The sequence below is a fragment of the Colossoma macropomum genome, unplaced genomic scaffold (assembly GCF_904425465.1).
Source record: "Colossoma macropomum unplaced genomic scaffold, Colossoma_macropomum, whole genome shotgun sequence".
Lineage (NCBI taxonomy): Eukaryota > Metazoa > Chordata > Actinopteri > Characiformes > Serrasalmidae > Colossoma > Colossoma macropomum.
The window spans coordinates 49,838-67,528 of NW_023494808.1; the positions used below are offsets into that span (position 1 = coordinate 49,838).

General features: G+C 39.7%; 1 protein-coding gene across 1 annotated transcript in view; it reads right to left on the bottom strand.

Annotated features, from left to right (window-relative positions):
* The window catches only part of LOC118797672, a gene marked incomplete at its 3' end in the record, with an annotated part of 103,295 nt that overhangs the window by 49,649 nt on the left and 35,955 nt on the right, over positions 1–17,691 (bottom strand). Inside the window, exons 24-45 of the mRNA XM_036556948.1 lie at positions 16,937–17,086; positions 15,898–16,109; positions 15,668–15,768; positions 14,443–14,561; positions 14,199–14,366; positions 13,380–13,411; positions 13,177–13,274; positions 12,972–12,997; positions 11,934–11,955; positions 11,717–11,744; positions 11,542–11,620; positions 10,330–10,488; positions 7,544–7,755; positions 6,996–7,102; positions 6,292–6,410; positions 4,320–4,493; positions 4,069–4,100; positions 3,701–3,798; positions 3,576–3,598; positions 3,054–3,075; positions 2,932–2,959; positions 2,256–2,340 (exon numbers count right to left, since the gene is read on the bottom strand). Of these exons, the coding sequence (XP_036412841.1) occupies positions 2,256–2,340; positions 2,932–2,959; positions 3,054–3,075; positions 3,576–3,598; positions 3,701–3,798; positions 4,069–4,100; positions 4,320–4,493; positions 6,292–6,410; positions 6,996–7,102; positions 7,544–7,755; positions 10,330–10,488; positions 11,542–11,620; positions 11,717–11,744; positions 11,934–11,955; positions 12,972–12,997; positions 13,177–13,274; positions 13,380–13,411; positions 14,199–14,366; positions 14,443–14,561; positions 15,668–15,768; positions 15,898–16,109; positions 16,937–17,086 (2,094 nt within the window). The remainder of the gene's footprint in view (positions 1–2,255; positions 2,341–2,931; positions 2,960–3,053; positions 3,076–3,575; positions 3,599–3,700; positions 3,799–4,068; positions 4,101–4,319; positions 4,494–6,291; positions 6,411–6,995; positions 7,103–7,543; positions 7,756–10,329; positions 10,489–11,541; positions 11,621–11,716; positions 11,745–11,933; positions 11,956–12,971; positions 12,998–13,176; positions 13,275–13,379; positions 13,412–14,198; positions 14,367–14,442; positions 14,562–15,667; positions 15,769–15,897; positions 16,110–16,936; positions 17,087–17,691) is intronic.

Consider the following 17,691-nt stretch of genomic DNA (forward strand, 5'->3'; position numbering starts at 1 on the left):
CGCTCATAAACACACTCATAAACACACTCAAACACTCATAAACACTCTCATAAACACTCAAACACTCATAAACACACTCAAACACTCTCATAAACACTCATAAACACACTCATAAACACACTCACTCATAAACACTCTCATAAACACTCAAACACTCATAAACACACTCAAATACTCTCATAAACACTCTCATAAACACACTCATAAACTGCTCATGAACACTCTCATAAACACACTCAAACACTCTCATAAACACTCTCATGAATACACTCATAAACACACTCATAAACCGCTCATAAACACACTCATAAACACTCTCATAAACACACTCATAAACACCCATAAACACACTCAAACACTCTCATAAACATTCTCATAAACACACTCAAACACTCTCATAAACACACTCAAACACTCATAAACACACTCATAAACACACTCAAACACTCTCATAAACACACTCATAAACACTCTCATAAATACACTCATAAATACACTCAAACACCCATAAACACACTCAAACACTCTCATAAACACATTCATAAACACACTCAAACACTCTCATAAACACACTCAAACACTCTCATAAACACACTCAAACACTCTCATAAACACATTCATAAACACACTCAAACACTCTCATAAACACACTCAAACACTCTCATAAACACACTCAAACACTCTCATAAACACATTCATAAACACACTCAAACACTCTCATAAACACACTCAAACACTCTCATAAACACACTCAAACACTCATAAACACACTCCTAAACACTCTCATAAACACTCTCATAAACACACTCATAAACCGCTCATAAACACTCTCATAAACACACTCAAATACTCTCATAAACACTCTCATAAACACACTCATAAACCGCTCATGAACACTCTCATAAACACACTCAAACACTCTCATAAACACTCTCATAAACACTCTCATAAATACACTCATAAACACTCTCATAAATACACTCATAAACACCCATAAACACACTCAAACACTCTCATAAACACTCTCATAAACACTCTCATAAACACACTCATAAACACACTCATAAACACTCTCATAAATACACTCATAAACACCCATAAACACACTCAAACACTCTCATAAACACACTCAAACACTCTCATAAACACACTCAAACACTCTCATAAACACTCTTAAAGAGACTTAAAGAGCTCTTTGCATGAGATGGTTCTCATGGTTCTGTATAGAACCATGAGAACCATCTCATGCAAAGAGCTCTTTAATCATGCAAAGGGTTCTTTCAGTGTTCATAGTTTAATGTACAACGTTTTAAGTGTGTACACTCTAAAAATGGTTCTTCAGGGGTTCTTTAGTAAATCTATACAGAACCATGAGAACCATTCCATGATTAAATGGTTCTCTGCATGGTGAAGTGGTTCTTGAGATTGATGGAGACTGTGTTGCATATGGTTCTATAGCACCAAAAAGGGTTCTGCTACTGTTATGATGTCAAGCTTGCACCTACAGAGGAACCCTTTTTGTTGCTATATAGAACCATTTTCAAAAAGGTACAACACATTCAAGAACCAGTTCACCATGCAAGTCAGCAATCATATATTCTCCATAATGAAGAGAACCATCGTGTTTACTAAAGAACCCTTGAACAAACACCTTTAAGTGAGTATAATCATTTCTTCTCTATAATTATCTTTATTATTACTCCATAATTTTCGTCCCTGGAAATATATCTGTGAATATAACTAATTATTTTAAAAACGTTTGTTTAATCAAAGTATTTAAATGAGCTATTTTTATTTTTGAAAATTCTCCACAGCAAAGAACAGAACTCTGTTTTTCAGAACGTCTTATGAGGTGAAGCTGTTAAACTGACTGACTAAACCATCTTTTACTATATTCTTTATGTCATTTTATAATAACAATGATGACGGTTGTTTACTGAACCCAGAGCTGTGCTGTTGCGAGAGCTTGTTAGCTGGGTAAGCTAATTGGTTATAGCTAACACATTTGCATTTTGTATTGGGATGTCTTTCAGTAAAAAGTGGCGAGTACTTTCTCGATAAACTAACTTATTTACTCTTTCTTGAGTGACTTTCTGTACTGATGTTTTATATGTGGGTTTATTAGCACTACATTAGCTGCATTCTTACTGAAGAATGAATATTCAGCACTTATTCCACCTCTGGATTTCATCTTTCATCATTCAAAGAATTCAACATCGTTTTCTGATATGTTTTGATATGTCCAGCAAACTCACATTAGCACATGAGTAGTTTTGAAGGCTAATTCTGCACCATGACTCAGCAGAGCCCCCGGTGGTGATGAGAGTCTGCACCGCAGAGCTGAGGAACAAATACAGATACACAGAGCATACGATTAATTTCACACAATATACACGCTGGTCTGACCAGTGAGAGTTTTGTTCGGCTATTTTAATTTTAATAAGCAAAAGAAATCACAGATTATAGTATAATCCAACCTGAGAAGGTGAGCTGAGCTGAGCTGGCTGGCTAATTATTCGTAGCTAAATAGCCAGTGTGTTGTCTTTATACTGTATGTCACTTAACAATAAGTACAACAGCTCTTTATTAGTCCTGGGCAACTTCTAAAAACAGCATATTTTCTTGCAAAAAAAATACACACCTACAAAGAATGTCTGCAGCTTAGACATACAATCTGATTTTTATTTTATAGCAGTGAAAATCAACTTATTCACAACCATTAATGAAAAATATATATTCAGAACATAATACAGAGTGACCGTTTTGTAAAATATTTCCTGTGTTGCTTTGAAAGCTGCTGCAAACACATGCATTTGTGAGCTCCTGCTGGTGTGTGTTCATGGGGACTTGCATGCTAAAGCCATTTTCTACTGGAGGAAGACAATGAAAACTTGAGCACTGGAAGCTACACTGGTGTTTAAACTCACTCACCTGTCAACACCTTGGCACATCTGAGATTCTGCGAAAAGTCAGATATGAAAGTAAACAATTCATATAAATAAGAGAGAAAAACGTAATGCAGCATTAATATTAGACGCTTCATTTTCACTCACCATTATACGCTGTGACTGGACACTGAGAAGAGAAGACAAGTAGTTAAGCGACAGATATGTTGTTCACAATGTATAGTATATTAAACATTTTGTGGATTTTCTACACATACTCCACACACATCTACACATTTTAATACACAATAACTATTCATTTACTCAATGTAACATATTGGGGAAAAAAACAAAACATAAAATGTAGCCTGTGCAAATGTTATAACACTATTTTCAAATGTTTTATTTTTTTCCAATATGCTAAAATCATACATTTGCACAAAACTGTTCAGGAACTATAGAAAGAAATTGTTCTAAAATGTAAGCAAATTAAAAATAGAAGTTATTGCTACCAGTAACAGCAACAACAGGGTTTTAAATATCGGTTATTGTGTTGGCCCAGAAATCCCACAATAAACTGACCATAATATACTGACCCTAATATACTGTACCCAATAAAAACAGTGCTTGAAATATTTATAAGAACATGCAACACTATAGACACAAACACACTCATCCAGATCAGAATACCTTCAGAGCAGCTGGCAAACACTCTGTCAGAATAAACAGACACACAACACGTCAGAAACAGAGTTAATTAGTTAAAGCTAGTCATAAAAACACCAATATTATGGCAGATAAACCTCTTTACAGACCTTTTGGAGACGTCTGCATCAGATCATTGATGCTGCCCCAGATCACTGGATGAATATCTGAAGGTACAGACTGCAGAGCCTCGAGCAGCCGCATGAAACTGAGAGAACACAATACAGTAACGTTAATGAAGCACCTTATATTGTTTACAGCCTCAGGGGCCTTATTACAAAAAGGTACATGGGTAAATATGATGGCATATTCTGTAACAGTGGAAATGTTACTGAAGTAGTCAGAATGAATACAGTTTAAAGCAGTATTACACACTATTATTCATACTGTTATACATCACTTAAACCAACAAACATCACAAACCTAGTTCAGTAATTTAGAAACATTTTATGAAAATCATGTCACATCTTATACTTACATAAGTTTATAGGAGGTGCATTGTATGGTGACCTGAGGGGTACAGAGGGAGTTCAAATCAGTTAAAATGTGACATTAGAAAAAAGACAATAAACAAACCGACATTACAAAAATGTACTTCTTCAAGATGCTTGCAGTTACATATTTCCACCAGAGGAGTCTCCAAATCCCCAAACATACACAGTGCTGCTTTCAGACCTGACTGTGCAGGTAAGAGCTGAAACAGAACATGACCGGGCATGTGGACATTACCGTGGGAGAGAGATAAAAGAGGGAACTCAGAACATCAGACATTCTGTGGGCTCCTGGAGACTCGATCAGGAAATTAAACACTGAGTTAATGGCATAATCATTCGGAATTCCAGGAACGTCCAGCACCATCAGCTCTGCAGTCTGCAGTGGCGTGAGATAGGGCAATGCCAGAACCTAGAGAGAGAAAGAGAGAGAGAGAGAGAAAGAGAGGGAGAGAGAGAGAGACAGAGAGAGAGAGAGAGAGATAAAGAAAGGGTAAAACAGTACAGCATATTGTATCTTGTTGTACATGATGAGTTTGACGTGTATGAGCATCGAACAATCCACTGAAGGACTCTAAAATAATCATGGCCTAAATAAACTTCCCAACACTCCTATATCTCCCAATGCTTCAACACCTCCCGACACTTCTGCACTCTCCCAATGCTTCAACACCTCCCGACACTTCTGCACTCTCCCAATGCTTCAACACCTCCCGACACTTCTGCTCTCCCAATGCTTCAACACCTCCCGACACTTCTGCTCTCCCAATGCTTCAACACCTCCCGACACTTCTGCACTTTCCCAATGCTTCAACACCTCCCGACACTTCTGCGCTCTCCCAATGCTTCAACACCTCCCAACACTTCTGCGCTCTCCCAATGCTTCAACACCTCCCGACACTTCTGCGCTCTCCCAATGCTTCAACACCTCCCGACACTTCTGCACTCTCCCAGTGCTTCAACACCTCCCAACACTTCTGCGCTCTCCCAATGCTTCAACACCTCCCGACACTTCTGCGCTCTCCCAATGCTTCAACACCTCCCGACACTTCTGCGCTCTCCCAATGCTTCAACACCTCCCAACACTTCTGCGCTCTCCCAATGCTTCAACACCTCCCGACACTTCTGCACTCTCCCAATGCTTCAACACCTCCCAACACTTCTGCACTCTCCCAATGCTTCAACACCTCCCGACACTTCTGCGCTCTGCCAATGCTTCAACACCTCCCGACACTTCTGCACTGTCCCAACGCTTCAACACCTCCCGACACTTCTGCGCTCTCCCAACGCTTCAACACCTCCCGACACTTCTGCGCTCTCCCAATGCTTCAACACCTCCCGACACTTCTGCGCTCTCCCAATGCTTCAACACCTCCCGACACTTCTGCGCTCTCCCAATGCTTCAACACCTCCCAACACTTCTGCGCTCTCCCAATGCTTCAACACCTCCCGACACTTCTGCGCTCTCCCAATGCTTCAACACCTCCCGACACTTCTGCGCTCTCCCAACGCTTCAACACCTCCCGACACTTCTGCGCTCTCCCAATGCTTCAACACCTCCCGACACTTCTGCACTGTCCCAATGCTTCAACACCTCCCGACACTTCTGCACTCTCCCAATGCTTCAACACCTCCCGACACTTCTGCACTCTCCCAGTGCTTCAACACCTCCCAACACTTCTGCGCTCTCCCAATGCTTCAACACCTCCCGACACTTCTGCGCTCTCCCAATGCTTCAACACCTCCCGACACTTCTGCGCTCTACCAATGCTTCAACACCTCCCGACACTTCTGCGCTCTCCCAATGCTTCAACACCTCCCGACACTTCTGCGCTCTCCCAATGCTTTAACACCTCCCGACACTTCTGCTCTCCCAATGCTTCAACACTTCCTGACACTTCTGCTCTCCCAATGCTTCAACACCTCCCGCCACTTCTGCGCTTTCCCAATGCTTCAACACCTCCCAACAATGCGCTCCCAATGCTTCAACACTTCCCAACGTTTCAATATCACCCAGGGCTCCTACATCTCTCGAAAAAGGCTTATGTGTCACCCATCAACACTTTTACATCATCTCACATGCTTAAGTATCTCCCATTCTCATAGGAATTTTGCGCAAAGTAACCCTTGCCAAATGTGATATGTTCAACTTTATGTAAAACAATTTCAAATATTATCTGTATTATACATTTTAGTCTTCTGAAACTCACTGGATTAAAGTGGGGGTTGAGTGAGATCAGGTCTCTGAGGGACAGGAACTCAGCAAATGGCCCAAAGTTCCTCAGGAGCCACTCAACACTGTTGTTAGTGCTGGAAACACAGCCTGGATCTGGAACACATTTACATTGAGACAGCTAAATACACAGTGACTGTAGAGGAAATATTTGCATGGATAGTGAAGATAAAAAAGCATAAAACATTATTTTTGGTAGAAAATCAAATTTACACAGTGTCCCCATATTGCAAATGCAGTTGCTAATGTAGTGTAGCACTGGAGCTACGAGGCTAATATAGCTACCAAGTAATGGAAGCCTATAACCCAATTAGCTGCTGCCTAAATCATTACTCACTTGCCTCAAACTGCACCAAATTTCAGGCTTTGAGATGGCTGCAACTATTTATCGCTATGCTAATGTACTGTCGCTTATGTTTATAGATAACAGTGAGTCATACAGTGTCAGAAATAACATAATCAAGTCTATTAGAGACACTGAACACCTCCACAAGCTTTGAGGAAAGTGTGGTGATTTATATATATATATATATATATATATATATATATATATATATATATATATATATATATATATATGTATATATATATATACATATATATGTTTAAGTATCACAGCATATGCACAAACCTAAAATGTAAACATGTACACGTGTAGAAGTATGAAGTTTTATGAAATACCTCTAGTATTCCTGTGCATGAAAGGCAGGATGAAGTCGTTGAGGACGTTCTCTCTCTCATGATTGACAGCATCCATGTAGATGGACTCAGAACTGAACTCCTGCAGACTGAGAAAGCAAACATTACAGTTAATGAAGTGATACACAGCAAAAACTAGAAAATAGGGGGATTAAAAGAAGTGTAGTGGTGCTTAAAAGCTCATATTCTACATTTTCTTATTTTCTTACTCATATTTTCTTGTTTCTTATATTTTATTTTTTCCTCTGAGGTCCACTTATTATGTTTGAGAATGGTGGAGCTAAACTGCTGTAGACTGAATGGTGGAGCTAAACTGCTGTAGACTGAATGGGTGGAGCTAAACTGCTGTAGCTGAATGGGTGGAGCTAAACTGCTGTAGCTGAATGGGTGGAGCTAAACTGCTGTAGCTGAATGGTGGAGCTAAACTGCTGTAGCTGAATGGGTGGGGCTAAACTGCTGTAGCTGAATGGGTGGGGCTAAACTGCTGTTTCTGAATGGGTGGGGATTTTTTGACTAAAGAGAACTCTTACATGTCCTGGAAGGTTTGGCAGCTGAGGTTCTTGGTCATTAAACAGGAGAGAAAGTTTCTGGACACGGACGACAGATACGGCCTCAGGTTCTCCCTGAAGAACCTGCTGATGAAAGCTGCATCATTCCACTGTTGAGGAGTGAACTGCTCCATCCGAACTTCACCAATCACGTCCAGAACGTTAGATACAGCAGCACCTCTGATGGGCAGAGACTGAGGAGATGACAAAAAAGACGTTTTTATAGATTTAAGATCGTCCTGCAACTCTTTTCTACCGACTACTGGTTTACCTTCCTTGTGAAGAACGTATGAAAACTGAGCAATTTTAACTCTGTAAGGTTTGGTCGGTAGGGGGAGCTGTGCACTCACTGCTGCATCTCAAACTCCACGTAGGAGCACCGCTATTGGCTCACAAGCCGCTGAATGATATCTTTTTATTGGCTCCCTACCGAAACATCTGCATGAATTAGGGCGTGCTTCATGTAAATGATACGTAAATGGCGCTTGATTTCACGGGCTAAAGCTGATTTATTATTTGACATCAAATCTTCATGAAGTTTTATGAATCAAATCTTAAATCTGCAATCTTATTATGCAACTTGGAAGGCCGGTTTGTTTTGACTTTGTACTTATCAGTATTGTATTGATAAGCATGAACAATAATATGCTTAAAAAACTAAATTGAATTGCTTGGGGAAAAATATTCAAACACCACAAATTAATAACATTTATACTTTGTGATTATGGCTTCAAGATGTCTAAAGTGAGAAGCAAATAGCTTTTTGTAGCACTGAGGTTCAGTTTTGGTCCATTTCTCCCAGCAAACCATCTTCAGTTCCCTGAGAGGTTCCCTTTGACAGACTTACAATTTGAAGAATTTCCAGAAAGGTTCAGTGTGATTCAGTCAGAAGATCAGCTCATCCATGCAACCACCTTCAGCTTCTTTCGAAACCAGGCTGGAGTTGTTCTGACTGAGTGTTTGGAATTGTTGTCTTGTTAAAACGTCTATTTCCAGATTCAGTTTCTTGGCTGATGAGATTCTCCTCCAATATCTCCCACTACATCAGTCCATTCATGTTTCCTTTGATGGTACGTAGCACTGGCGTCCAGTATCGTTTACAGAGAAGCAGCTCCAGATCATGATGCTCCCACCACCATGCTTCACTGTGGGAGCTCTCAGGATCAGACACTTCTTTCTCCAAACCTGACAAGCTGAGTCACCACCAAACAGTTTTTTCTTCTTTTTCTGTTTCTTCTGATCAGAGAACATTGCACCTTTTTCAGCAATAAGTTTGTTCTCCGATGTGTTCTAGCGAAAGGTCCTAAGAAAAAGTCTCGGTCAGATTTATGTCGTGTTCTTAAAGCGCAGAACTGTTCTCACCTCTGTGCTCTTGAGTGTGTAGATTCTGTTCTCACCTGAGAACAAATCCCCACATAGAGAACGTTGGTGAGTCAGAGTCTTCGTCAGAACTGCGTAAGTGGGTTTAAGGAGAAATTTCTTCTTAAGAACAGTTGGTGGACAAACAGTTCTGATTTGTCTAAATGCTCGTGTGCAAATTTTGGACACTCGGTTCTTCTTTTTAATCAGAGGAGTTTAGTGTGGGGAGGAACAAAGATGATTGCAGTTCAGTTCATTCCTTGTCGTTCTGCTGCTTTCAGATCCTGCAGATCTTCTCCAGTGACTGCTGTCTTCTCTCTTACCTTTCCCATCATCAGTCCAGGAGAAATCCTGCGTGGTACTCCTGCACATGAACGTCCATGAACTCTACACTTAAATATTATCAAACTGTCTCCACTGACAGTATGGCTACGGTCTTTGCAAGTCTCTGCAGCTTCTTCTATTCCAGTGTTGTTTAATAACGTTCCTCTTGAGAACTTCAGGAAGCTCCTTCACCTTCACCATGACTGCTATTTGTTGCCTAAAGCTAATGGCAAAACATCTAAAACATCTTTTATAATAACACTAGGTGCAGTTTGCATGAAAACATTTTTATTGTTGCTACATTAATAGGAAGAACTTGACTTATTTTTATTATTGACCTTTATATGCGTGTGTATATTGTAATACAGTATCTGTAACTTTTTTCTATCAGTTTTGTTTTTTAAAACCTGTCTTTGTTCTTATCAATACATAATTCTTTGTTAATATTTATAAGCACAAAGACAAAAAACCATAAGTGTGTATATTTGAAGTGGATATGCACTTTGGACTTTATTAGTAAACAAAAACAAACATGTCTGAATACCTGATTCTTCTCTCTGTGTTAACATACAGTAATTCTTACTCTTACTATAACTCACAGACCGTGTAAGCTGGTGCCAGCATGCTAACTAAATCAGCAGCATGAAGGGAAATTAAGCAGCAAACAGGTACACAAATTATTTAGAAAGAGTTTTGGTCACTGTGGGTTAAACTGGTAAGGGTTTCGTCTTGGACAGGTAACTAAGGCAGCCCCTTCAGATGAGCTAATGGTCTAAAACAGTAATGCTAACTGTATAGCCACAGTTTCAGCTAACACTAGATCTAGTATCATTGTATACGACTATATAATACACCTGTCCAATATATAATTTAATATATTACTAATAATAACTGCAATGAACACTTTTTACACTCAGAAATGCAGTTCTTTAACAGGTTGCCAAGCTACGAAACAGGCATAGGGAATTTCAGGAACAACACTTTTTTAATAACTTACATCATGTATTTTATAACATCTTTAAATGTGGCTCGACCAATCAGATTTCAGAACCTGAACTATCTGTTTCATACGAATGTCTGCTTACCTGGTTCCCCGCCATGTTGGAGAAGATGAGCAGAGCCTGATTCAGGATGTTGTCTTCTTTCATAAACAGCAGCTTCCACACGGCGTTTGGATAAATAACGTTGTTGTACAGACTGCAGCGCAGAAGTGAAGCCAGGTCTTTACTGCTGAATCCATCCAGCTGAAAACAGAGTTCACAATCAGACTCAGTCTATATCACAATACCTACATTTAGAGTCGGTTATTCATTCAGCCTAATGAGAAACTGTAGAACAGACTCAGTTTATATCACAATACCTACATTTAGAGTCGGTTATTCATTCAGCCTAATGAGAAACTGTAGAACAGACTCGGTTTATATCACAATACCTACATTTAGAGTCGGTTATTCATTCAGCCTAATGAGAAACTGTAGAACAGACTCAGTTTATATCACAATACCTACATTTAGAGTCAGTTATTCATTCAGCCTAATGAGAAACTGTAGAACAGACTCGGTTTATATCACAATACCTACATTTAGAGTCGGTTATTCATTCAGCCTAATGAGAAACTGTAGAACAGACTCAGTTTATATCACAATACCTACATTTAGAGTCGGTTATTCATTCAGCCTAATGAGAAACTGTAGAACAGACTCAGTTTATATCACAATACCTACATTTAGAGTCGGTTATTCATTTAGCCTAATGAGAAACTGTAGAACAGACTCAGTTTATATCACAATACCTACAGACTCGACTTGATACTTGCCTGTCCTGACTAGTGGCTCGATATGAGACTTGCCTCTACTGACTCGGGACTTGATGCTTGCTTGTACTGACTTGGGACTCAACTTTAGACTTGCCTGTACTGACTCAGGACTCAATTTGAGACTTGGGTGTACTGACTGGAGACTTTAGATTTGCCTGTACTGACCTGGGACTCGACTTGATACTTGGCAGGACTGACTCGGGACTTTAGACTTGCCTGTACTGACTCGAGACTCGACTTGATACTTGCCTGTACTGACTAGTGGCTCGACATGAGACTTGCCTGTACTGACTCTGGTCTTGAATCGAGACATGACTGTCTTGACTCGGGACTCAAGTGTCAAGACTTGAGATATACTTGTTATTTGCAACTTAGTACTTGTTCCCACTTCTGATATAACTACACAAATGATCATCTCTGTAGCTGAATTGTTCTGAAGGTAAGTGTCGGGTATGAGTGGGTTAAAGAGGTCAGGACTGACCCGAGAGCAGGCGTACTGCTCTAATCTGAAAACACAGGAGCCGTTGTGCAGTTCCTTCAGGAGCTCCTCACTAGAAGGTCTAAAAGAAGAACAGATTGTTACACGTTTCACTATTTTACACAATTCTACACGATGTTTAATCGTTTTATTGTCGTTATTGAGTTGTTGCTCATACCTGCTGACCCCCTCGCAGATCTGACTCTCTGTTCAGTCAATCAGAGAAAAACATTATACTGTGATGATTTTTCACAAATTACAGATGATAAGTAGAAACATAAACAACGGCAGCGTTTCACTAATTTATCTTTACAATATCTTCAGTTAAAGGATCAATAAATCGTACAGTCAGTACTGCAGTTTAACAGCGCTGAGTGGTTCTAATGTGGACTCACCGTTAACAGTCGTGACGAAGCACTGAAACAGTTCAACAGAAACAGTGAGTTACAGTTTCATTAACAACAGTCAACAGTGCACACTTACAAAGATGGTTCTTCAGGGGTTCTTTTGTAAGGGCAATGTTCTATTTAGAACCATTTGTTCTACACACTTAAAAAAGACAGCTCTTCAAGAGTTTTTTTAATAAATGGAATGGTTCTCTGTGGAAGGAGTTCCACACTCCTAAAAAGACAGATCTTCAAGGGTTCTTTAGTAAAGGCAATTGTTCTATTTAGAATCATGAGTTCTGCACTTTTAAAAAAGGCAGTTCCTCTGGGGTTCTTTGGTTAAGGCAATGGCTCAGTTTAGAACCATAATTTCTAAACCCTTACAAAAAGACGGTTCTTCTAGGGTTCTTTAGTAAAGGCAATGGTTCAGTTTAGAATCATGAGTTCTACATTCCTACAAAAGACAATTCGTTAAAGGTTCTTCAGTAAAGGCAATTATTCTATTTAAAAGCATAAGTTCTACAGTTTTAAAAAGGCCGTTCATCTAGAGTTCTTAAGTAAAAGTAATGGCTCAATTTAGAACCATACGTTCTAAACTCTTAGAAAATGACAGTTCTTCAAAGGTTCTTTAGTAAAGGCAATGATTCTCTGTGGAACCATGAGTTCTACACTTTTAAAAAGGCGGTTCTTCCAGACTTCTTTAGTGAAGGCAAAGATTCTATTTGGAACCATTAGGACTACACACTTACAAAAGGCAGTTCCTCAAGAGTTCTTTAGCAAAAAACATTTAAAAATGGTTCTAAATATGACCAATAGAGTTCTAGTACTGTCACAATCTTGACATTGTAACAATAGCAGAACAATTTTTGGTGCTACAGAACCATATACAGCACATTCTCCATCAATCTGAAGAAAAAATTTACTATGCAAAGAAACATTCAAGCATGAAAATGGTTCTAAATAGAACCACTGCCTTTACTAGAAAACCCTAGTAAACAGAGAACAGTAAGCAGAAACAATCAGAACCGATTAAATGCAGAAGCTTACAGTAGGAAGTGGAGTCATCGGACAATCTGCAAAGAGGAAAACGTTTCATATATTAAAACTTCATACAGTTATTAAAATAAACATATCTACACCACTTACACTAACACGTTCTGAACCACCCGCTGGGACGTCGGAATGCTGTTTATTTTAAAGATATGAATATTTGAGTAGCTCAAAAGGCTAAACTGGTGGTATGCAGACGTACGTTGAGGGGCGAGTTGCTCCAGCAGCGTCACTAAACGGAAAATCTCGGGCTCTGAATCCTGAGAAACGAGCGCTAAAGCCCAGAACAGCCTCCGGGAGCTGAAACCGAAAAACACAGATGAAAACAGAGACTCTGCTGAAAGACAAAACCAAGAGAGGACAGAAAGTAAAAGAAAAGCCAAACAGCTTCACAGATTAACTTACATCACAGTGTAGGAGCTGCAGGGCATCACGCGCTGTACAAATGAAGCATCAAACACATCAGCTTATTAAAACTGCTTATTAAGCGCTTTAAACCTTGACAAACTGACACAGCAGCCATCAATGAAAAGATCTCTGAAAGATCGTTTTCATATTCTACATTTTTTAGGTTCACTTATGACGTTTCTGTGGGTTTATGTACCAAAAACAGTCATAAATCATTCCTTCATGATCATTTTCTAGCAATTAAATTACAATGTAAAAACAACAGGCTGTTCTTGTAACTGTGCCGTTGAGACTGATATATGTAAATGAGCTCTGTGCTGATTGGCTGCCTCATTCAAAAAGCAGTCCAGGCTGAAACACTCCTGATAAATTCACAATGAATGTGGAACTGCTGTAGACTGAATGGGTGGGGCTAAACTGCTGTAGACTGAATGGGTGGGGCTAAACTGCTGTAGACTAAATGGGTGGGGCTAAACTGCTATAGGCTGAATGGGCGGGGCTAAACTGCTGTAGAGTGAATGGGTGGGGCTAAACTGCTGTAGGCTGAATGGGCGGGGCTAAACTGCTGTAGAGTGAATGGGCAGGGCTAAGCTGCTGTAGGCTGAATGGGCGGGGCTAAACTGCTGTAGAGTGAATGGGTGGGGCTAAACTGCTGTAGGCTGAATGGACGGGGCTAAACTGCTGTAGAGTGAATGGTGGAGCTAAACTGCTGTAGGCTGAATGGGCGGGGCTAAACTGCTGTAGAGTGAATGGGTGGGGCTAAACTGCTGTAGGCTGAATGGGTGGGGCTAAACTGCTGAGTCCTGTCTTCATTACCATCATGAGGATGTCCTGTAGAACTTCAGGAAGTCTGTGTTGCCATGATGACTGAAGCAGGAAGTCAAAGACGCTGTTGATGGTGGACTCTTTATCTGGAAGAGTAGGAAGATCCTCCACTATCAGCTCTGCTGTTTGGAGCGGAGTCAGATACGGCAGAGCCAGCAGCTGCACAGAGAGAGAGACTTCAGTTCACTCACTTCACAGGTAGGAGATCATCTCCACCTTCTGCACTAATTCATACCGGATTAAAGTGGGGGTTCAGTGAGATCAGCTGTCTGAGGTTCATTAACTCAGCAAACGGCCCAAAGTTCCTCAGCAGCCACTCAACACTGCTGTTAGTGCTGGAAACACAGGCTGGATCTGGAACACAATGACAAAATATTCAGATCACATCGGTATTGGCCGATACTCAACATTACAGTACTCAGATCGGAATCGGACGATACTCAACATTACAGTACTCGGATCGGAATCGGCCGATACTCAACATTACAGTACTCAGATCGGAATCGGACGATACTCAACATTACAGTACTCGGATCGGAATCGGCCGATACTCAACATTACAGTACTCAGATCGGATTGGTATCAGCCGATACTCATCATTAAAGTACTCAGATCGGATTGGTATCAGCCGATACTCAACATTACAGTACTCAGATCGGAATCGGACAATATTCAACATTAAAGTACTCAGTTCGGATAGGTATTGGCCGATACGCAACATAAAAGTACTCAAACTGGATCAGCACTGACTGATATTCAACATTAAAGTACTCAGATCGGATCAGTATCAGATCAGTATCAGCCAATAGTCAACATTAAAGTACTCAGATTGGATAAGTATCGTCCAATTCTCAACATTAAAATATTTAGTTGGGATTGGTATCAGCCGATACTCAATGTTAAAGTAATCAGATCGAATTGGTATCGGCCGATACTCAACATTAAAGTGCTCTAATCAGATCGGTATCGGCCGATACTCACCATTAAAGTACTCAGATCGGATTGGTAACAGCCGATACTCAACATTAAAGTACTCAGATCGGATCGGTATCAGCCGATACCATTAAAGTACTCAGATCGGATCGGTATCAGCCAATACTCACCATTAAAGTACTCGGATCGGATCAGTATCGGCCGATACTCAATATTTAAGTACTCAGATCGGATCGGTATTAGCCGATACTCAATATTAAAGTACTCAGATCGGATCAGTATCGGCCGATACTCAATATTAAAGTACTCAGATTGGATCGGTATCGGCCGATACTCAATATTAAAGTACTCAGATTGGATCAGTATCGGCCGATACTCAACATTAAAGTGCTCTGATTGGATCGGTATCGGCCGATACTCAACATCAAAGTACTTGGATTGGATCAGTATCGGCCGATACTCAACATTAAAGTACTCTGTTGGATCTGGATCTTGGGGAACTGTATCAGGACATCCCTGATGAATACCTGTGCTGTTCTTGGTCAGGAAAGGCAGGATGAAATCTTTCAGCACTCTCAGCTTCTCTGCCTCGTCTAGGAAGAGGATCGGATCACCGAACTCCATCACGCTGGAAAATAAAAAGGACTAAGATGTGTTTTATCATGATTATATTGTGTTTGTTTAATTCAACCTTTGCTGGATGTGTAATATCAGGGTGTAATCAGGGTCTGATCTCAATAATAGTGATGAGTCTTACATCAGCTGGTATGCTTGGCAGCTGAAGTTCTTGCTGCTGATGCAGTAGAGCAGATCTCTAGAAGCGGACGGCAGGAACGGCCTCAGTTCATGGCTGAACAGGTATTTAATAAAATCAACGCTGTAATAACTGTTAGGAGTGAACTGCCCCAGTCGAACATCCACAATCGCATCCAGAATGTTGGACGCAGACACGCCTCTGATCGGGAAAACCTGAAAAAAAGAAATAAAGATGCCAAAAAAGGTTAAATGGAGCAAAACCACAGAAGAACCACTTTATTCAATGGATATATCAAAATATATCACCTACACCTACATTTAGAGTCAGTTATTCATTAATATATTAATGAGAAACTGTAGAACAGACTCAGTTTATATCACAATACCTACATTTAGAGTCAGTTATTCATTAATATATTAATGAGAAACTGTAGTACAGACTCAGTTTATATCACAATACCTACATTTAGAGTCGGTTATTCATTCAGCCTAATGAGAAACTGTAGAACAGACTCGGTTTATATCACAATACCTACATTTAGAGCCAGTTATTCATTCAGCCTAATGAGAAACTGTAGAACAGACTCAGTTTATATCACAATACCTACATTTAGAGTCGGTTATTCATTCAGCCTAATGAGAAACTGTAGAACAGACTCAGTTTGTATCACAATACCTACATTTAGAGTCAGTTATTCATTCAGCCTAATGAGAAACTGTAGAACAGACTCAGTTTATATCACAATACCTACATTTAGAGTCGGTTATTCATTCAGTCTAATGAGAAACTGTAGAACAGACTCAGTTTATATCACAATACCTACATTTAGAGTCAGTTATTTTTTCAATACCGTCTTCATTTCTTGTATTTTATTAAAGTCCTGCTGTCCTAAGTCATTTTTTCATTATAATTATGTACATTTTTGTGTATGTAGAACTGAAAGTGAAAGTGAAAGTGAACAGACTAGCAGTTACCGTAAAGCACAGTAGTGATTGTAATGCACGTTTCTGTATGAGCAGTTATGAAGCTGTTTTTGTACCATGTTGCTGGAGAAGATGTTGAGGGCTTGGGTCAGGACTCCATCAGCTTTAGTGAAGAGCAGTTTCCATATCTCTTTAGAGTATGTGACATTGTTGGACAGTGAACAGTTCAGCAGCTTCGCCAGGCCGTCGGCGGTCAGTCCAGTCACCTGCAGGAGAAAATGTCCAAATCAGGGCCTTTCGACAGACAGTTCTCATGGAGAAAAACATCTCCAGGATGAAAAGAAATGAGTGTTAAATACTGCAGATCACAAATGGAGAACATTTAGAATGTATTAAAGCCTTTACAACAAGGTGTTGCAATAAGGCAACAATGACTTCCTTTTACGTCTGAGCACAATATAAAAGTCACATTTCATCATTTTATTACTTAAATCACATGAGAAACCTGATCTGACACAAGTTACAGTGTCCTTTTCATAAATGAAACTACTTGCCAAGGGTTTTATAGAAAAACAAAACACAGTTGTTGGCAATGGAAGTGCAATCTGCAATCCATACAGTGGAGTAAATTAATACCCTCAACTTTTCTACATTCCATGTTTTTATCAGTGTAATAGTAACGCTTTATTTTTGTGTTGTTTATTTGTTCATTTAAGCCCAAATTAAACACTTTTATTAACCTTGCAAAAAGCAAAAAAAAAAAATGAACATCTGTTATGTGAAAATAAGATCTCATTTTATTTGGATTGTCCACTATAGTCCCATATAGATCATCTACAGATGTTCAAATTATTACCAAACTATCTGTAGG